General features: G+C 37.7%; 1 protein-coding gene across 18 annotated transcripts in view; it reads left to right on the top strand.

Annotated features, from left to right (window-relative positions):
• Positions 1 to 22,352, top strand: part of PBRM1 (polybromo 1) — a 119,089-nt gene that overhangs the window by 21,601 nt on the left and 75,136 nt on the right. For 17 of the 18 annotated variants that reach the window (XM_058560716.1, XM_058560707.1, XM_058560734.1 and 14 more), the window contains exons 6-12: positions 1,958 to 2,074; positions 6,585 to 6,653; positions 9,820 to 9,918; positions 12,462 to 12,547; positions 13,292 to 13,387; positions 14,050 to 14,141; positions 21,929 to 22,142. In XM_058560716.1, coding sequence (XP_058416699.1) covers positions 1,958 to 2,074; positions 6,585 to 6,653; positions 9,820 to 9,918; positions 12,462 to 12,547; positions 13,292 to 13,387; positions 14,050 to 14,141; positions 21,929 to 22,142 — 773 coding nt within the window. The remainder of the gene's footprint in view (positions 1 to 1,957; positions 2,075 to 6,584; positions 6,654 to 9,819; positions 9,919 to 12,461; positions 12,548 to 13,291; positions 13,388 to 14,049; positions 14,142 to 21,928; positions 22,143 to 22,352) is intronic. The other variant, XM_058560670.1, reaches the window with a different exon arrangement.

The raw sequence follows: 22,352 nt of genomic DNA, 5'->3' as shown, positions 1-22,352 counted from the left end.
TCAGCCTTATTATACGCCTCCACGGTTCTAGTCAAAAAATGAAAATGCCTATGTTTGAGACTTGTCTGTGTTTCTTTGGTAAGAAATTAGGAGGATTTTGCACGTTCATATTTATACCTCCCAAGCTTCTTTCTAGCCCTAGGGTTCTCATGAAGGGAGAGGGAATTTTCAAGCTTCTTATTTTTAAATTAAGAAGAATTTCCTTGGGGGCTTGCCCAGTGGTGCAGCTGTTAACATGTGCGCTCTGCTGCGGTGTCCCAGAGTTTGCAGGTTCGGTTCCCGGGCGCACACGAGAGCACCGCTTGTCAAGATGTGCTGTGGTGGCGTCCCGTATAAAGTAGAGGAAGATGGGCACGGATGTTAGCCCGGGGCCAATCTTCCTCAGCAAAAAAGAGGAGGATCGGCATCAGATGTTAGCTCAAGGCTGATCTTCCTCACAAAAAAAAAAAAGAAGAAAAAGAAGGAGGATTTCCTTGGATTTCCCAATTGTGGGGAAAGGATGTATGAATGCATACACTCACCCTGCTCCCTTTGTCACCTGCAACTCATGTTTCCATGTTGCAGTAGCTGGTTGGGTTGGGAGGAGAGGAATCTTGGCTGCAGAACATAAATCTCTTTTTGAACCTGTTTGGTACCTTGTTTTAGCCAGGAAGTAAATGACTTAAATATGGGTATTTTAGTCTGCTTTCATCAGTATTACGTTGGTTCTCTAAGCTTATGTGGTTGGGAACTCTCAGCTAATCGCATCTTATATGTTAAATATTTATTGCATGTCTGTTATTGCCAGGGACTATGCTAGGCCAGGAGATGTTAGTGTTCTCTCTGTGGAGTTAATGTTGGACCTTAAAATTGCTGAATAAAAAGAACTTCTTTTGGATTAGAACACAAATACTAGTGTTTTATGATTTGAACCAGAAATAACCATTAATCTTTATTTTATATTCATAAAACATGGTTTGGACTTGAAGTACCATTTAATATAAACCTTGACTGAGACATCCCGTTGCTTACTACAGAAACTAGCTTCATACTCAGACACTCCCTGGCCAAGTACTCTTATGGGTATATGCTTTCCCAAGTTAAAACAGTGACTAAGGTAGGGGCCAGCCTGGTGGCATAGCGGTTAAGTTCACGCGCTCCACTGTGGCAGCCCGGGGTTTGCAGGTTTGGATCCCGGGCGTGGACCAACGCATTGCCTGTCAAGCCATGCTGTGGTGGCGTCCCATATAAAGTAGAGGAAGATGGGCACGGGTGTTAGCCCAGGGCCAGTCTTCCTCAGCAAAAAGAGGAGGATTGGCATCGGATGTTAGCTCAGGGCTAATCTTCCTCACTAAAAAAAGAAAAGAAAAAAAAAAACAATGACTAAAGTAGGAGTAAGCCAGCCAGTCTAGAGAGCAGAAATGATGTGTATCAATTGACTTCATCTCCACTCAATTTTAATGTAACTTAAATTCTATTGTTAGATCTGGCAGAGCACCCTGTGGTTAAAAGTATATAGTTCCAACTTTACCTATGTAGCTGTTTTACCAGAATACCAAGACTTCAGTAGATAAGAACAGCAGATGTAGAAATGGCCAGGTATCATGGGACGTATTTGCTCTGTCTCACTTGCTCAGACCCTAAAAAGGTATGCATTTCCATCATTTCACACATATGGCCCTTGAACTTCACTGTTACAGTGTTGACTGTGGAGTAGAGTTCAGTAAGAAGACCTGATCTAAGAGATTTAGTTACTGAAATATTATAAGGATCCTCTTTAGTTTCACATACGTCATTCTGGGAATACAACCCGCGTGTCCAGCATCAGAGCATTTCCGTGGTATTCTTGAAACTTAAAATAAATACTGTTTAGAAGTTGCTCTTTTGAATTAGCTTTACAATTTTAGAAGCTATTTAATATCAGCATTTATTTTTGGATTTCTCCCCTCTCTCCTTCCTCCCAAACCCCTCCTCCCAGTCTTCTCCAGGTTACTTGAAGGAGATCCTGGAGCAGCTTCTTGAAGCCATAGTTGTAGCCACAAATCCGTCAGGACATCTCATTAGTGAACTTTTTCAGAAACTGCCTTCTAAAGTGGTAAGTTTTACAATCAAAAACAGGTGAGTTAAAGTGTTTCCTTTTTTTTTTTTAAGTACTTCAGGGGCCAGCCTGATGGCATAGTGGTTTAGTTCGTGAGTTCCGCTTCGGCAGCCCGGGGTTTGCAGGTTTGGATCCCGGGCGCAGACCTACACACCGCTCATCAAGCCGTGCTGTGGTGGCGTCCTGTGTACAAAATAGAGGAAGATTGGCACAGATGTTAGCTGAGGACCAATCTTCCTCAACAACAGCAAGAAAAAAAAGTACTTCAAAAATTTTATTAGTGTTTAGTAAACAAAGTAAGGTTAGTGGAAGGCATTGGAGGCAGCCAAGAGATCCTTCTCCACAGCAAGCACGTAGGATATGTTATATCATTTTACTTGGCCAGAAGATTGTGGGTTTTTAAAAAAAATTGTGTTTTTGTTCTTTTGATTGGTAATTCTTTTTGTTTGATTTTGTTTTTTATTGTCGTAAAATATCCATAACATGAGATTTACCATTTAACCCTTTTAAGTGTACGGTTCAGTGGTGTTAAGTATATTCACATTACTATGTAGCCGTCACCACCACACATCTCCAGAACTTTTTCATCTTCCCAAACTGAAACTACACACCCATTAAACAATAACTCCCCCCTCCCCACCCCCAGCCCTTGGTAACTACCATTCTAAATTCTCTCTCTATGAATTTGAGTACTCTGGTACCTCATATAAGAGGAATCATAGAGTATTTATCTTTTTATGTCTGGCTTATTTCGCTTAGCATAATGTATTCAGGGTTCATCTGTGTTGTAGCATGTGTTAGAATTTCTTTCCTTTTTTTTTGCTACTAGTAATACTCCATTGTATGTACTGTATATGCCACAATAATATTCCATTGTATGTATATACCACATTTGGTTTATACCACATTTTGTTTATCCATTCATCTGTTGATGGACATTTGGGTTGTTTCCAAGAGTGGTAATTCTTAAATGATAAAATAAGCACCTAAACTAAACCTTTTATTTATAAAAGACAAGAAACTTTCTCTTTTCCCAGGAGACAGTGTGAGAAGAAGATAGATGAGTACTTCCTCTCTTAGTTCTCCTTGATCTCCTGGAGAAGAGAGCAAGACCTAATAGGTACTCTTCTACTCTGAAGAGGAAGAAGTTTTCTTTTTCTTTTTTTTTGTGAGGAAGATTAGCCCCGAGCTAACATCCGTTGCCAATCCTCCTCTTTTTGCTGAGGAAGATTGGCCCTGGGCTAACATCCGTGCCCATCTTCCTCTACTTTATAGGGGATGCCACCAGAGCGTAGTTTGACAAGAGGTGCGTCAGTGCATGCCTGGGATCCGAAACTGCGAATCCCGGGCCGCCGCAGCAGACCATGTGCTCTTAACCACTTCACCCCGGGCCAGCCCCAGGAAATAGTTTTCTAGACAAATGAGACCCTTAAAAGTGTCAGGGCCCCTTATGGTTTCACATACAGGAGGCAATTAACATAGTTAAAGTTCCACTTTAGTTTGGGGAACTACAGAAATTTCTATGGCCTCAGCATTCTTATATTTCTAGACAAGGATCTACTTTTAGAAGTACTCCACTATAGCACTTAACTGCTTTGTGATGATTTACTTTTGTATCTGCCTCCTTCCCTAGTGCCTGAATTTCTTAAGGACAAGGACAATGCCACATTTTCTTTTGTGTCCCTGCTATGTAGTTGGAACCCAGCCTGTCATGGGTGTGCAAGAGGTACTTATTGACTGACAGGTGGCATGCAGCATTCCCCATCAGTCATCGATAGGACTAATTATTTATTTATTTGTTTATTTTAGATTTTTTAATTTATTTATTTTTTCCCCCCCAAAGCCCCACTAGATAGTTGTATGTTATAGGTGCACGTCTTTCTAGTTGCTGTATGTGGGACGCAGCCTCAGCATGGCCGGAGAAGAGGTGCGTCGGTGCGCACCCGGGATCCGAACCCGGGCCGCCAGCAGCGGAGCGCGCGCAGTTAACCGCTAAGCCATGGAGCCGGCCTGGACTAATTATTTAAAAGTGTGTCTTGACTGGTTGTAGGACAGTTATGACATTAGAAATAAAGAGTATATGCCCACTGCTGTCCTAAGTGTGGATCTGTTTGAAAATATATAATGATGGGCCAGCCCTGTGCTGTAGTGGTTAAGTTCAGCATGCTCTGCTTCAGTGGCCCAGGTTCGCAGGTTCAGATCCTGGGTGCAGGCCTACACCACTTGTCAGCCATGCTGTGGCAGTAACCCACATACAAAACACAGGAAGATTGGCACAGATGTTAGCTCAAGGCTGTCTTCCTCAAGCAAAAGAAGAGGAAGATTGGCAAGAGATCCTAGCTCAGAGCAAATCTTCCTCAGGGGGAAAAAAAAGATACATATATATCTTTTTTTTATTATATATATATATAAATATGTATAATTATTATATTATATATATGATTATTATATATGTATAATTATTATATTAGTCATACGTTTAAAATTTTAAGCAAAGAGGAAGGCAGATGATTTCTTAAAAAAATTAAACATAGAATTTCCATATGATCCAGCAATTTCACTTTGGGTATATACCCAAAGGAAGTGAAAGCACAGTCTCAAAGAGATGTTTGTACACTCATGTTCGTAGCAGTATTATTCACAATAGCTAAAATGTGGAAGCAGCCCAGTGTCGCTCCGACAGATGAATGGATAAATAAAAGGTGATATATACATACAATAGAGTATTATTCAGCCTTTAAAAAGAATGAAGTTCTCACACATGCTGCAATTAGAATGAATTCTGAACACATTGTGGTAAGTGAAATAAGCCAGACACAAAAGGACAAATATTGTATGATTCTTCTCATATGAGGTACAATAGAGTAGTCAAACTGAGAGAGAGAGAGAGGAGAATTGTGATTTCCAGGGCTGGCAGGAGGGGAAAGTGGAGAGTTATTGTTTAATGGGTATGGAGTTTCAGTTTGGAAAGATAAAAAAGTTCTGGAGATGGATGGTGGTGATGATTGCACAATAATGTGAATATACTTAATACCACTGAACTGTACACTTACAATGGTTAAATGGTAAATCTTATGTATATTTACTACAATAAATAAATTATAACAAAAGAGTACAATCTTTACTCAAGATCTGTTCTTACTCTGCAGGAGAGAATCAGTAGTGGTCAAGCCACCAAGGGTGATTTGGAACAATAAAGCATATTATCTAGCTCCCCTATTCCGGGAGGGCTTTGGGGGACAGACACCACCATGCAGCAGAAGTTGGTTGGGGAAAGCAAATTCCCATTGGTCCCTCAGGATGCAACACTTTGAGACAACAGGGACTGAGACCTGGAAAGGAGGCCAGTTTGTAACTTTCCTTTATAAGTCCTTCCCAAGTGAGACTGGCTAAGTGGGAGAGGTGGAGTGGGAACACTTGGGCTAACAGCTTGGATCACTCTGTACCCCAGCCTGGGTGGCCTTGCCATAATTTGTCTTCTGAACTGTTTCTCAGAAGGAGAATTGGTGAACGGACGAGGCAGGAAAGGGGTTTGATCCAAGTAAAGAAAGGAGCAGGGTAAGAAACTAGAGAGGAGTAAGCTGAGAGATCAGATGAAATGAAGCATCACTGAGATCATCCCTTCAGCCAAGTAATTGAGTGAAGTCTGTGGCCTCCTGCTTTTTGTTGTTATTTGGGTTCCAAGGATTTGAACAGGTAGGAAGAGCCTGGAGAGCACAGTCTGACTTCCCCCTGACACCTCTCCCACTTGAGGAGACCAACTTTTAATTTTTGGTCAACTTCAGTTATTTCCTCCAAGGAACAAAACCTGTAGGAAATGCTCAGGGCAGTGAATGCACTCTAGGCTTTGTGAAACCCTTCAAGAACATTCCTCTAACATGTTTAATTTCTTTTCTTGTGAGGAACTAATATTTGATAAGAAATCAGAAATTGCTTGTGATTTTGCTTTGTTTCTTTAACCTAGTTTCATTTAAAATGTGTTTTATTTTGAAAAAAATATTTGACTGAAATAATAGAAGCATTAAGTTAAACATGAAGCTAACAAATCTTGCAACCTGACTTCTTATAGATCCTTAAGCATTTTATGTGAAAGAGGATATAATTGTGTAATTTAGATTAGATTGCTAAATTAAAAGAGCTTATAACAGGCCCTTCTGAAACATTACTCCATTTCCAGACATAGGTATCTTGGGACTTTAAATTAAAATTGTGTGATTCTGTGAATTTAGAATTTTTTAGAACATTAAATTGTGGTGTATTAGTTGTATAATGATAATTACCATGTAATCAACTGTAAACTCCTACAGCATGCTATTGGGCATTTCATGAAGCTTGTTAAAACCAAATTCTTTCTGCTTCAAATATAACAAACAATATGCTGTACAGCTATGTCTTTAGCATTGAATCTCACAAAGCTGCTTAATTTTGATTGTTTGGGTAACATTGTGAGTGTGCTTCCTTGTTTTCTCACTAGCTTATTAAACATGCCTGGGTTTTTGTCTTCCAGCAATATCCAGACTATTATGCAATAATTAAGGAACCTATAGATCTCAAGACCATTGCCCAGAGGATACAGGTATGAAGGTGACCATATGTAACCATATGTGGTTTAGGGCAGATTTGCCTGTGGTCTTTTCTAGGGGCTTTTAGAAAACAGAGAAGTAGATATCTCTGTAAGGGGTTATTAGCAATATAATGTGAACAAATTAGAGTGGTGTTACTGATTGTAGCTTTGGAAGAGGCAGTATAGCATCCCTTTTGCATTTTTTCTGTAGGGAGCAAAGCAGAATTCTCATTGGCATGGTAAATCTTGCTTTTAGGACAGAAATTAAAAATCGTTGGTCATGAACATTTCTGATTGTGAAAGGTACATTGGCAGTAAAAGCTTTGTTGTTTATTTTTATCTGCTTCCAAATGTTTTGTTTTCCTTTTTTTTTTCTTTTGGTGAGGAAGATCAGCCCTGAGCTAACATCTGATGCCAGTCCTCCTCTTTTTTTGCTGAGGAAGATTGGCCTGGGCTAACATCCGTGCCCATCTCCCTCTACTTTATATGGGACGCCACCACAGCATGGCTTGACAAGCGGTGCGTTGGTGCACGCCCAGAATCCAAACCTGCAAACCCTGGGTAGCCAAAGCAGAGCACGTGCATTTAACCACTGCACCACTGGGCCAGCCCCAGCTTCCAAATAGTTTTAAGATACTCAGAATAAAAGTTACCTATAAAAGATGTTAGAGTGTGAGGTCACTGAAAATAGAGACTTTGTTCTCTTCGAGTGCACCTCCTCCGTGTATCTCCAGCAGTAATAGCAGCAACTAACACTCACGTAGACTTGCTAGGTGCCTCTCTGTTCTAAATGCGTTATACGTATTAGCTAATTAATTCTTACAACAGCTCCATGAGGTAGATGTTCTTATTCCCATTTTACAGATGAGAAAACTGAAGCACAGAGATGGTTAGTCACATGCTCGAGTCATCAACTAGTAAGGAGAAGAGTTAGGATTTGAATCCAGACAGTCTGGCTCAGAGTCTGTGCTGTTAACCCCTACACTGTTACTGCCTCTCCCCAGAGTAGGTGCTCCATAAATATTAATTGAGTGGTTGAATGGCTGAGATCCAAAATTTGACAATCAGAGGTTATGGAAGATGTAGGGAGAAAGAGCTAAATTATACCAGAAATCTAGTTTTTAGAGTTGGGCTGATGTGGGTTATTTTTACTAGCCATGTCACTTTGGTCAGGTGACTTGCCTTCTTCCTCTGCTATACATTGAGTGTAGTGTATTACCTCTTTGCAGAGTTGTAGGGGTAAGTGATAACGTATGTGAAGCATCTCACAGAGCACCTATGGGATGTGGCCTTGGTCACTGTGAATTACTGATCCTCCCAGGGTAAAGAGGGTTTATCTATCCCAGTAGATAAAGCAAAAAAGGAAAATTTAATGTATATATAGCCTCATTGAGAAATGAGACTGAAAGCACACTGGTTTGCCAGGAGGGAGAAACTTCCTTGGCTTTAAATTATTAGAGAGTAGTAAAGAGTAACAGTGTCGTAATTACTGGTACCATAGATACATTTTCACAGAATGTTAAAATACAGATTCCCTAATGTATCACCTGGTTTTTAAGGTAGTCCAATAGCTGCTGCTGAGAATGACTCAGTCTCCTGGAACCTAAATCCCTGGGGTTTCTAACATCTGTCTAGGGGGAAAATGTTTTCATAATACTGAAAATTAGATCAGATCTTTAAACACCTCTACCTCAGCCCCAATCTTTTCTTTGTGACTTCGCACCTCATCTTGTCCTTTATTCCTTCCAAAAGCCCCTCAGAAGTACCTCCTTTTGCCATCACCCTAATCAAGATCTTTGTCCTCTTATGTCCGAATTATTGTAAAAGTCTTTCCTACCTCTGATGAAAGGCTCTCTAGTCCTTTCTGCATATTGTTTCCTGATCTTAGCATTCTTCCTGCTATTTTGCTGCCCAGAGACTCGTTAGTTGTTTTCTAATGCCTGCCGAAGCAAGTCACAGCTGCTTGTACCAGTTCAACAATAACCAACTCTGACTAACTTAAGCAGAAAGGGAATCCATGAATTGTTGGGAAGGAAGGCTGGAGAACTAGCCTTAGGAAAATAGGCAGAACTCAGGGACATGGCACAGCTGGGGTCATGCACAGTCTCTTTGTGGTGCCATTGCTGTTACCATTGTCATTTGCCACTGTGGGCCCTGGACGCCCACTGCTCCACTCTCTGTATACTCTCCTGCAGGAGTTAGGAATGCATTCCTTCCATTCCCTTGCCATTGCCTTAGTCTCTCAAGACTCAAGTGTAAATTAGCTGCCCCATGGTTATTTCCCCTTGCCCTAGCTGCCAGGCTGCTGACAAAGCTACCCATCTGCCTACTTTGACCCTCTGTTATGGGAGGTAGGTCCCTCTCTACCACCTGTGCTGGAATTTCCTCCAAATAAAGAGGGTACTCAGATATTGGGTATCTCCGCTTGGCAAATAACCAGCTGCTCTCCTTTGCCTGGCTCTGGATTCTGCCCCATTTATCTTTACCCTGCCTTTGCAGCCTGTACTTACGGTTCTATCCTTCCCCACCCTCCATTCCACTTAATTTGGTTTCCTCAGTCTCTCTAGTACATGTCTGTTCATTTCTGTGTCCTTCTCATTAGTCATGTGTCTTTTGCATAGTGTCTCCCTCCTTCCGTTCCTTTGTAAATTGAGGCAATTTTGAGTCTTCCTGGGTTATTTTGGATTGAGCGAGCTTTACGGTATGACAGCTCTAACATGGAGCCATAGTAGGTACTCACAAAATGTTTGCCCCTGTGCTAGACTGACTTTATTTTATCTGAAATGGTCTGTAAAACTAGAAGAGTCTCACTTCACACTATTAAGTCCACCTTAATTAGTATTCATGAAGCACTGAGAGTAGTTGGCGCATAGTAAGCACTATGTGTTTGCTAAATAAAACAACTTTTACCTTTTATGATTTTTTAAAAAATTCTAAGTTGTTTTATGAGAATAGTGTAGCTTCTAGTTTTGTTATCTGTCTCAGAAACTTGTTTGTAAATGGACAACAGTAATAGTTTATAAAAGAGAAAATGACTTGACATATTGTTCACATGTGTACTTTCCAATAAGGTCTTGGAATATGGTGACAATTTAAAAATGTGTGGAGTTCTTTTGTTAAAGGTCATACAGATTAACTGTGAATAAGAGGAACTGCTATATTTTGTTGTTTACTATAGAATGGAAGCTACAAGAGTATTCATGCAATGGCCAAAGATATAGATCTCCTAGCAAAAAATGCCAAAACTTATAATGAGCCTGGTTCTCAAGTATTCAAGGTTAGTTTTTGTTGTTGTTGTTGTTGTTTGCATTAATAAGAGTAGATACCTTAATTTAGAACCAATAATTTTTATGTAACAAGTTTATCGAGATAAAATTCACGTACCATACGTTTGACCCAAAGTGTATAATTGAGTGGCTTTTAGTATATTCACAAAGTTGTGAAGCCATCACCACAATCAATCAACAGTCACTTTCCATTTCCCCCCTAACCTCTGCAGCCCTAGACAACCACCAGTCTACTTTCTCTCTCTGTAAATTTGCCTGTTCTGGTCTGGACATTTCATTCAATGGAATCATGCAACATTTGGTTCTTTGTGACTGGTTTCTTTTACTTAGCATAGTGTTTTCAAGGTATTCATGTTGTAGCATGTGTCAGTACTTCATTTCTTTTTATTGGTGAATAATAGTCCATTATATGTGTATACCATGTTTTATTTATCCATTCATCAGTTGCTAGACGTTTGGGTTTCCAGGTTTAGCTGTTGTAAATAATGCTGCTTGATGGATAAGTAACATGGACATATATTTTCATTTTTCTTGGGTATACATCTAGGAATGAAATTGCTAGGCCGCATGGTAACTATATATTTAACTTTTTGAGGAACTACCAAATTCCAAAGCAGGTGCACCATTTTACATTCCCACTAGCAATGTGTAAGTGTTACTTCTTCACATCCTCGCCAACAGTTGTTTTTTTGTTTTGGGGTTTTTTTTCCTGTCAGGAAGATTAGCCTTGAGCTAACGTCTGTTGCCAATCCTCCTCTTTTTACTGAGGAAGATTGGCCCTGTGCTAACATCCGTGCCCATCTTCCTCTACTTTATATGGGACGCCGCCACAGCATGGCTTGACAAGCAGTGCGTTGGTCCGCACCTAGGATCTGAACCCTCGAACCCCGGGCCGCCAAAGCGGAGCACATGAACTTAACCGCTAAGCCACCTGGCCGACCCCTGTCTTTGTTTTTATTACAGCCATCCCAGTGGGTGTGAAGTAGTATCTCATTGTGATTTTGATTAGCATTTCCCTAATCATTAATGATAGTGAACATCTTTTCATGTGCTTATTAGCCATTTATATATCTTCTTTAAAAATGTCTATTCAGATCCTTAGCCCATTTTTTAATTGGGTTACCTGTCTTTATATTGTTGAATTGTTAGAGTTCTTTATGTAGTCTGGACATTAGACTAGATATATGATTTACAAATATTTTCTCCCATTCAATGGATTGTGTTTTCACTTTCATGATAGTGTCCTTTGATGCACAAAAATTTTTAATTTTGTTAAGCCCAGTTTGTTTTTTCTTTAGTTGCTTGTGCTTTTAGTGTCTTATCTAAGAAACCACTGCCCAATCCAAGGCCATGAAGATTTACACCTGTGTTTTCTTCTAAGCATTGTATACTTTTAGCTTGTATATTTAGATCATTGTTCCATTTTGAATTAATTTTACGTGAAGTAGATGTGAGGTAGGAGTCCATGTTCATTCTTTTACATGGGATATTCATTTATCCCAGTGCCTTATGTTGAAAAGACTGTTCTTTCCCCATTGAATTATCTTCGCATCTTTGTCAAAAGTCAGTTGACTATAGATGTATGTGTTTATTTCTGGATTCTTGGTTCTATTCCATTCGTCTCTATGTCTATCTTTATGCCAGACAAGGTTCGTTTTTGATCTGCTTTTTAGTTAAATATTGGTTTAGTCCCTGCATTTAAACTTCGTAAATATAAAAAGTATTCTATGTAGTATAATACACAATGTAAAATGACTGTTTCATTGCTTTGAAATTCCCTCCTAGAAGTTTTGTAGTCCTGTAATGAACAGTTGCTTGTAGAAATTTCTTGAATTAATAATATATCATTAGGAATTTAGCAAAGGATGCTCAGAAAATCTTTTGGGAGTAAAGTCATTTAGGCTTTCAGAATGCTGACTCAAATACAGTTGCTTTTGGTAGTTAACTTTAACTTTTATCTTTCATCTTTTAAGAAACTTTGAGTGAAAATCAGGAACGAACTATGAAGTCCTTATATTCTTAGTCCTTGATAGGGCATTTTAATAGTATAGTACCAATTATTTGTTGATGTAATTAAGAATTTTACTTTTTGGCCTGATTTTTTTTTTCCCTAACTGAATTTTAGAGAGAAGGGAAACTGGATTTGATATATTAGTATGCTATTAATTTAAGCAAGTACATTCGTCCTAAATTTGTGTGCATAGACTTTAATCTTTGTTTCAATTTGTAGGTCAATGTACACAGATAAAGTTCATTGTATTTTCACCCCTGTTTTTCCCTGTTCATGATTAGACCTTTATGTGTTAATTGACTCATTGTGAAAGAGCTAGGAGGCTTTTTAACTTACATTTAATTATGAAGATGTTTTAGGTGCTTGTGAAAAGGTTAGAGGATGCAGCTTTGTGGATATTGAATGAAAGCCTACTCCAGATGGAAGGAGGACCATAAAAAGTGTCCAGTACATGATTGAGGGCATTTTAAACTGTCCTTTTTTTCTGTACTTTTTCTAAGCCAACTAATTTTATCTTGACAGGATGCAAATTCTATTAAAAAAATATTTTATATGAAAAAGGCAGAAATTGAACATCATGAAATGGCTAAGTCAGGCCTTCGAATGAGGTAGGTTAAAAAAACGTCTAAGATCCTTATGCCTTTATTATTTGCCAAATTTTCTAACTAGTGAAATCAATACAGTGCATATATATTGCATTCGAAGATTACGTTTACAGTTGATAATGTGATTCTGAAGGGGGATAACTCTTTACCCAGCCCCTTCACTGCAGCTGAAGGGCTTTATTTAAAAAGAAACAATTTGTTAGACTTAACACCCCTATATGCCTTCACTGCTTTATACGAATACAAATACACTTATAATGTATACTATATATAATAAACATATATGTAATATTATCTTTGTGTATAATAGATAGTAGTATATACTTAACATTTGCAGTAAGAGTATTTAGCCAGGTGTCAGGAGATCTAAAGTCTTATCCTGGCTTTTCCTTGTACTAGGACTAAGACTAAGTAAGTCTTGCTTCTGGGATTCTATTTCCTCCTACCTGAAATGGAAAGGTTGAGTGGCTACTTTTGAAGCTTTCTTCTGACCCTGACATTTGCTTTGTTACCAGATCCTCTGGTCACTGCAGTGACCATAAGCTCTCTAGGACCAGCCCTGATCTGTTCTCTTCTGCATAGTCCCCAGGTTTTGGAACAAAGCCTGCTGCAGAGTAGAGACTCAGAAATATTTGAGCATTTTTATTTAGAAAAGAAGAAGAAAATGGTTGTTCCCTGTTTTTTTTTACCCAGTATTCTGATTTCAGCTGTCAATTTTCTGAGTTTTTTTATCTTATCTCTGGATAGGACTTCATCAAATTTGGCTGCAGCCAGGCTGACAGGTCCTTCGCACAGTAAAGGCAGCCTTGGTGAAGAGAGAAATCCCACTGGCAAGTATTACCGGTGAGAGAGAGTGAGTGTGTTTAGTCTGAGAGCTGACCCATGTTTACCCATGTTTATGAGGATAGGCATACTAGTGTTTGCTTGATGGCTATCTTGAAGTTATATTTTTGGGTATAGTTGGGTTGTTATGAGAATTTTTTACCAAATACTAAAAGGTTGAGGTGCTGTAGTAGGCCTGAACTTACCTCTGAGAAAATGCTTAAGCAGAAGTTGTTTACTGTTGCTTACTAAGCACTAGTCAGGAAGTGCTTGCTATTAACAGTAAAATGTGTGGTAAATACTAAAAGGTTTTATGTCCATAATAGAATTTGTGTTTATTGTAAAATATGAGCATCTTAGAAGAGAATTACCCAGTAATTATGAATGAATCTTTATTTTTCATGAAATAAGGAGTAGTCCTGCATTTAAATAAAAAGCAAATTGCATGTATCCTACTTTAGGCTTTCTACCACCACTCCCTCTTTTCTAAGAGAAAAGAAATTGGTTTTCTTGGCTAAGATTGATTATGAGGAATATAAAAAGTACAAAGATAAATTGAGGAGGCAGTTGAATGGAAATTCTTTTTCTTTGATGTGAATGCCTTAACAGTTCCTATTTCCTTTAAGTAACCAAATTATTATAACATCTTTCCCTGTCTTCTAATTGCTTGTTTTTCTTTGTAGTAATAAAAGAGCAGTCCAAGGGGGTCGTTTATCAGCAATTACCATGGCACTTCAGTATGGCTCAGAAAGTGAAGAGGATGCTGCTGTAGCTGGTAGGCATTAGGTTGTGACTAGTTAAATACATCCTCAGTGGATCCTTCTAGTTAAGAAAAGTTGCAATGACTTTGGTCTGGCTGGGAGTTTGTTGAGTTTTGGAGTACATAACTTTCTGTTGTATTTTGATTGCACTCTTTGGTTGGCAAACTTATCAGAAGCGTATTGCTTTATTTTGTGTTAAAGCTTGTATCTGAGTAAATAAATACTTCTGTAAAAACAATTGGTTTGATAGCCTTAACAGATCCTGGTTTCAAACCTATGATGATAAATACTGAGTACTAGTGACACCATCAGGAAATCCTAGGGAGACATTCACATTTTAGATTTCCAGGTCATTGGCTTATATTTCTGCAGCCTATAATTTCTTCTCAGCTAGAGCTTATGATTTAAAGATAGATACAAATTATAGTTAGAGCAACATGGTAAATTGTCACTTAAACAAGTTCAACAAAGGGCATTGGCCACTAAAAATCCATGTTAAAGTACACAGTTTGGTAAATAGCAACCTAAAGAACAGCCGTAGAGGTATGTTTGATTTCATTGTTTGTCTTTCTCTTAAGTGTGATATAATATTTTTTATTTTACTGTAGATATTTTTTATATGTAGAGATAAAATTTGTGTCATGAAATTATTCTGGTGTATTTTTGATTTTATCATTGTGTGACAGATTTTTCCAGCTGTGTCTTATTTTTTACTAAATCTTCTATAGAAGTTTCATAATTACTATAGACTAAAGTATAAATTTAATTTTTTGATACTTATCTACAGAAGTAATTTCTTTTTACTTAAATCAGGCCTGGTTCTATCAAAAATTGGAAGAAAATTTATCTTTTTATTAGCTTTGTTTTTGGCTGACTATAAAAGTGACGCACACGTTATGTTTAGGTTTCCTTCTAACGTTTGATTACTTTATTAACCTTATAGTAGCATAACAAATTGAAGGAAAACCATACCATTTACAATATTCCTAAAAAGTATTTATTGCTTTTTTTCTAATAAATAGTACCTTTGTCACAAGAGGATTCTTATTTAGTAACCTCAGCTATTAAGAAGACAAAGTAGATGCCAACCAACTTTGTAGGTAGTAGATCCTTCAGGCTGTTATTCAGAACCTGTTTATCCTTAAGTTAGTCAAGATTCTAATATATTTGGCTTCCTGCTCCTGGAAACAACTTAGGGGTAGGTACAGTGAAAATAGCAAAAATGGGATAACTGATGATCTTGGAGCGACAGGAAAAAACCTGTGGAAAGAAGGCATGAGGCTTCAAAAAATATAGCCTGGCTTCTTGAGGTGATTTGTTTTAGAGAGAAGACACACTGTGCATCCCTGGGGGGGATGGGGAATGGGGTAGAGAAGAGCACCCATTTGCAGTCACTACAAGAACAGAAATAGGGTGGGGGATAGAATAAGAAAAATAGATAAAACTTTCAGTCCTCCCCTACCAAAACAAGACAAGGCAAAAAGAAACAGAAAAAGTGGGATAAATTGAAAGCATAAAGATGAGAGAAACAATTCCAAAAATTATATCAGAAATTACATCAGTGTTAATCGCCTAAATTTGCCAATTAAGACAGTTTCAGATTGGATTTTTAAAAAAATCAGGTTAGGGGCCAGCCTGGTGGCATAGTGGTTAAGTTCGCACGCTCTACTTCAGCAGCCTGGAGTTCGCAGGTTCGAATCCCGGACACAGATTGACACACTGCTCATCAAGCCATGCTGTGGCGGCATCTCACATGCAAAATAGAGGAAGATGGGCACAGATGTTAGCTTCCTCAGCAAAAAAAGGAAAATTGGCAACAGATTAGCTCAGGGCCAATCTTCCTCACCAAAAAAAAAAAAAAAAACCAGGTTATATGCTTGTTACAAGAGACACTTCTTAAATATCAACATGCAGGAAAGTTGAATGTAAAAGGATGGAAAAAGATATACTAGGCAAATAATCAAAGAGTAATTACATTAACTTCTGATAAAATGGACTTTGAAACAGAAAGCATTACCAAAGATAAAAAGAATTCACCTCATAGTGATAAAAGGTTTATTTCATCAGGAAGATAGGTTATAAAAGGGCTCAAAATATGTAAAACAAGCAGATGCGATGTAAAACAAGCAGATGCGATGTAAAACAAGCAGATGGAACTTCATGGGCACAGAACATGAACTACGTGGGCACAGATGTAAAAACTTCATGGAGAAAGTGAAAACGTCGCCCTTAGGGTGGGAGCCCACTTCCCTCAGTTGCAAAATAAGCAACCAGAACGTCAATGAAGACAGAGAAGATTTCTTTCCTTACAACTGTATTAGTTTCCTTTGGCTGCTGAAATAAATTACTGCAAACTTAGTGACTTAAAACAACACAGATTTATTCTCTTCGGTTCTGGAGGTCAGAAGTCTAAATCAAGTTGTCAGCATGCCAGTATTCCTTCTGGAGGCTCTAGGGGATAACCTTGCCTTTTCTAGTTTCTAGAGGCTACTTGTATTCCATGGCTCATGGCCCCTTCCTCAGTATTCAAATGCAGCACTCCAGTCTCTGCATCTGTCATCCCAATTCCTTCATCCTTTGACCTTCTTGCCTGCCTCTTATAAGGACCCTTGTGATTCATTTAGTGTCAGGGATTAATCCAGGATAATCTCCTAAACTCAAGATCCTTAACTTAATTACATCTGCAAAGTTGTTTTTGCTATATGGAGTAAGTCACAGGTTCTGTGGATTAGGAAGTTTATATATTTGAGGGGCTATTATTCAGCCTACCACAACAAGATCAATATAACAGACAAGTATTCTCCAATTAGAGAATACATGTTCTTCCCAGGTTCATATGGAACATTTACAAAAATTGACCATGTACTTAGTCATGAAACAAATTTCAACAAATCTGAAAGCTCGAGTATTATGTAGACCATGTTTCTGACCACAGTGCAGCAGTGATAGCAATTAATAATGAAAAATAAAATTTTAAAACCCAGACATTTGGGAAATTTAAAATTTTCCCAAGTGTTTGGGTTTCTCTTTTTAAAGAAGAGAAACTAAATAGAAATTTAATTACTTGAAATTAAACAGTAGCAATAATGAAAATAATATGTATCAAAACAGTGGGGTGCAGCTAAATTGGTACTTTGGAAGGAAATTTATAGGTCTGAATGCTTCTATTTAGAAAGAAAAGCTGCTGAAAGAATGAACTAAGCATCCAACGTAAGTAAATAATAAGAGAATAAAAGCAGAGATGTTAGAAAAAAGAAGAAAGCTAAGAGCAGAAATTAATTCATTAGAAAGGAAACCTGTAATAGAAAAGATCAATAAAGTCAAAATTTTTTTCTGTTAAACTATTAATAAAATAGGCAAATCTGTGGTGAGATTATCAAGAGAGAAATAGAAGGCACAAATAAAAAAGATCAGGGGGAAGAAGGAGCATACAGAGACTAAAAAGAGAATGTGTGAACAGTTTTGTGCAAATAAATTTGAAATTTTAGATGAAATGGGCAAATTCCTAGAAAATGATAAATGCTTAAAACTGATTCAAGAAAAGGCTAATTAGTCATATCACCGTTAAAACTAATAATTTATTAGTTACAAGTCACCAGGCCAAACATTCAAGGAACAGAATTATATATAAACTCCTGCAGAGAATAGAAAAAGAGCTCCCCAGTTCGTTCTGTGAATCTGATATAACCTAAATATCAGAACCAAACAAAATATGTAGCTAGCAGTATATATAAAAGATAATACATGATAACACAGTTGGGTTTATTCCAGAATCACTAGTTCAGTTCAGCATTAGAAAAGACAAATGTGGGCCAGCCCGGTGGCATAGCGGTTAAGTGCACACACTCTACTTTGGTGGCCTGGGGTCCACAGGTTCGGTTCCCGGGCATGCACTGACGCACTGCTTGTCAAGGCATACTGTGGCGGCATCCCATATAAAGTAGAGGAAGATGGGCACGGATGTTAGCCCAGGGCCAGTCTTCCTCGGCAAAAAGAGGAGGATTGGCATGGATGTTAGCTCAGGGCTGATCTTCCTCACCAAAAAAAAAACAAAAGACAAGTGTATCATTCACTGCATTAAAAGAGTAAAACCATATTATTGGCTCAGCAGATGTATTTAATAAATGCTTCAATTCCCATTCATGATAAAACTTAGCAAACTAGGAATAGAAGGGGATCTTTCCTAACTTGATAAAGAGCATCTCCATTTTTTAATGGAGAAATATTCACAGCATTCCCCTTATCATAAGAAACAAAGTAAGAATGTTGTTACTTCTTTTGGTCAAAGGACTAGTCGGCCTATAGTGGCAACAGTGGAGGTATAAGGATCAGAAAAGAAAGATTTATAAGGATTGCAGTTGATAAATTGTTTTTTGAGTTTTCTACTCAAAAGACTATACAGGTAAATTATTAGAATTGATAAGAATAATGTGCTAGATATGAGGTCATTATACAAAAATCTGTTTCAAAATCAACGTGATACATCACATGAACAAAACAAAGAATAAAAACTACATGGTCATCTCAATAGACGCAGAGAAGGCATTTGACAAGATACAACATCCATTTATGATAAAAACTCTCAACAAAATGGGAATAGAAGGAAAGTACCTCAACATAATAAAGGCTATTTATGACAAACCCACAGCCAACATCATACTCAATGGGGAAAGACTGAAAGCCATTCCTCTAAGAACAGGAACGAGGCAGGGCTGCCCACTCTCACCACTCCTGTTCAACATAGTACTGGAGGTTTTGGCCAGAGCAATTAGGCAAGAAAAAGGAATAAAAGGAATCCAAATAGGTAACAAAGAAGTGAAACTCGCACTATTTGCAGATGACATGATTTTATATATAGAAAACACTAAAGAATCCGTTGGAAAACTATTAGAAATAATCAACAATTACAGCAAAGTTGCAGGGTACAAAATCAATCTACAAAAATCAGTTGCATTTCTGTATGCTAGTAATGAACTAACAGAAAGAGAGCTCAAAAAGATAATACCATTTACAATTGCATCAAAAAGAGTGAAATACCTAGGAATAAATCTTACCAAGGAGGTGAATGACCTATACAATGAGAACTACAAGACATTATTGAAAGAAATCAATGATGACATAAAGAAATGGAAAGATATCCCATGCACATGGAGTGGAAGAATAAACATAGTTAAAATGTCTATATTACCTAAAGCAATCTGCAGATTCAGTGCAATCCCAATCAGAATCCCAATGACATTCTTCACAGAAATAGAAAAAAGAATACTAAAATTTATATGGGGCAACAAAAGACCTCGAATAGCTAAAGCAATCCTAAGAAAAGAGAACAAAGCAGGAGGCATCACAATCCCTGACTTCAAAACATACTACAAAGCAATAGTAATCAAAACAGCATGGTACTGGTACAAAAACAGACACACAGATCAATGAAACAGAATTGAAAGTCCAGAAATAAAACCACACATATATGGACAGCTAATTTTCGACAAAGGTGCTAAGAACATACAAGGGAGAAAGGAAAGTCTCTTCAATAAATGGTGTTGGGAAAACTGGACAGCCACATGCAAAAGAATGAAAGTGGACCATCTGCTATCGCCATTCACAAAAATTAACTCAAAGTGGATCAAAGACCTGAAGGTGAGATCTGAAACAATAAAACTCATAGAAGAAAATATAGGCAACACACTATTTGACATTGGTCATAAAGGAATCTTCAGATGACATGCCTACCCAGACTAGGGAAACTAAAGAAAAAATAAACAAGTGGGACTTTATCAGATTAAAGAGCTTCTATAAGACAAACGAAACCAGAATCAAGATGAACAGACAACCCACCAGCTGGGAAAGAATATTTGCAAAACATACATCTGACAAGGCATTGATCTCCATAATATATAAAGAACTCACACAACTAAACAACCCCATCAAAAAATGGGCAGAGGAAATGAACAGACACTTCTCCAAAGAAGATATACAGATGGCCAATAGGCACATGAAAAGATGTTCAACGTCACTAATCATCAGGGAAATGCAAATCAAAACAACACTAAGATATCACCTCATGCCTGTTAGAATGGCTATAATCACCAAGACGAAAGACAACAAGTGTTGCAGAGGATGTGGAGAAACAGGAACCCTCATACACAGCTGGTGGGAATGCAAACTGGTGCAGCCTCTATGGAAAACAGTATGGAGATTCCTCAAAGAATTAAAAATAGAGATGCCCTATGATCCAGCCATCCCACTACTGGGAATCTATCCAACGAACCTGAAATCAACAATCCAAAGAGGCTTATGCACCTCTATGTTCATTGCAGCATTATTCACCATAGCCAAGAAGTGGAAGCAACCTAAGTGTCCCTCGACTGACGATTGGATTAAGAAAATGTGGTATATATATATATATATACACACAATGGAATACTACTCAGCCATAAAAAAAGACAAAATCGTCCCATTTGCAACAACATGGATGGGCCTGGAGTGTATTATGTTAAGTGAAATAAGCCAGAAAGAGAAAGACAAACACTGTATGATCTCACTCATATGTGGAATATAAACCAACACATGGACAGAGAAAACTGTATTGTGGTTACCAGGGGCAAGGGGGTGGGGGGTGGGCACAAGGGGTGAAGGGAGTCGTATGTATGGTGATGGACAAACAAAAATGTACAACGCAAAATTTCACAATGTTAAAAACTATTAAAACATCAATTAAAAAAAAAAAAGACAACCGAAAAAAAAAGAAAATGTTTCACTTCTGGAATCAACCACAAAAATAAAATGTAATTTTTTAAAAGATACAGTTTACAGTAGCAACAAAACATATATTTAGGTATAAGTCCAACAAAAGATGTGCACGCTCTTTATGGAAAAGATCAGAGATAGTGAGTCAGAAAAGACTAGTTTCAAATCCTGTCTTTGCTTCTGGCTCCATGACTCTAGATCCAAATCCCTTCTCGACTAATTTACAAGCTGGCTGACCTTGGGCAGGTCATCAGCCTCTCATGTCTAGTTTTATCATTTGGAAGGGAAATAACAGTACCTCTTCCGTGTCGTGGTGTTAGGATTACATGAGGCTGGTGCTTGTCAAGCTCTTAGCACATAGCTAAGTACTTAATAAATGACTGTCTTTCTTACCTGGGAGCACATAGTGATTTTGGTTATCCTGATCCATCAAGAAAAATTTAAATTATGGTAATTATACATTGTTTAAGAATTCTGGGAAATGAGTAATATGTTTTAACATGTTTTGTATTTCTATAAAAAGGATTACATGATTTGTTTGTTTGGGTGTTTTTGTGATTAGGTTCTACCTAAAAATTCCCTCAATAAGGGAAGGCATCATTCCTAAGGGATGCTATAGATCATTGGGGCAAAGTCACAGAGACTTAAGGCTAAATCAAGTGCCAGCATTGGCCCAGTCTACATTTATACTATCCTAAACTACATGCTACTGCTTTAGTTCCAAGATGTGTGAATGGCTACGTGCTCTTTTTCTTGGCCAAGCACACATAGCAAGGAGTCTCTGAAGAAAGTACATTTAAAAAGGAGAAACTATTTTGTAATCTTTTAAAAACAGTATAACTTTTATTATGTAATATTCTATTTCTATTAACATTTCTCTAAGTAAACCTATAATTATATTTGGCGTTATTAACGTCATCTTTAATGAAGGCTAGAGACTATTCTTTTAAAATAAGTATTCTCAAACATATATAGCTTAATCTGGAAGATTGTTAAAAGAGCTTTAAAGTATGATTGTTTCTTCCCCTTGTATATACCTTTTTTGTTTTTCCAGCAGCACGTTATGAAGAAGGAGAGTCGGAAGCAGAGAGCATTACTTCATTTATGGATGTTTCAAATCCTTTTTATCAGCTTTATGACACAGTTAGGAGCTGTCGGAATAACCAAGGGCAGCTAATAGCTGAACCTTTTTTCCATTTACCTTCAAAGAAAAAATACCCTGATTATTATCAGCAAATTAAAATGCCCATATCGCTACAACAGATCAGGTAAGATGTTTCTTCGTTACTCAACATAAATCCATTTTCTTGTGGTGGAACCTGCGCATATATCTTCCTCCCTAAAAATGGATAAGGATATTAAAGGTGAAAATGTTTTTCACATGTTAAGAGTTTGCTTAAATATCATTCCTATATGAAAAGTGAGAAATAAATTTGATTAAATACAAATGATATTCTTTGTACTGCAATAGAGCCAAG

The sequence above is a fragment of the Diceros bicornis genome, chromosome 2 (genome assembly GCF_020826845.1).
Source record: "Diceros bicornis minor isolate mBicDic1 chromosome 2, mDicBic1.mat.cur, whole genome shotgun sequence".
NCBI classification, from domain to species: domain Eukaryota; kingdom Metazoa; phylum Chordata; class Mammalia; order Perissodactyla; family Rhinocerotidae; genus Diceros; species Diceros bicornis.
Note: the sequence above shows the minus strand (reverse complement) of the source record. Positions and strands in the feature narration are given on the sequence as shown.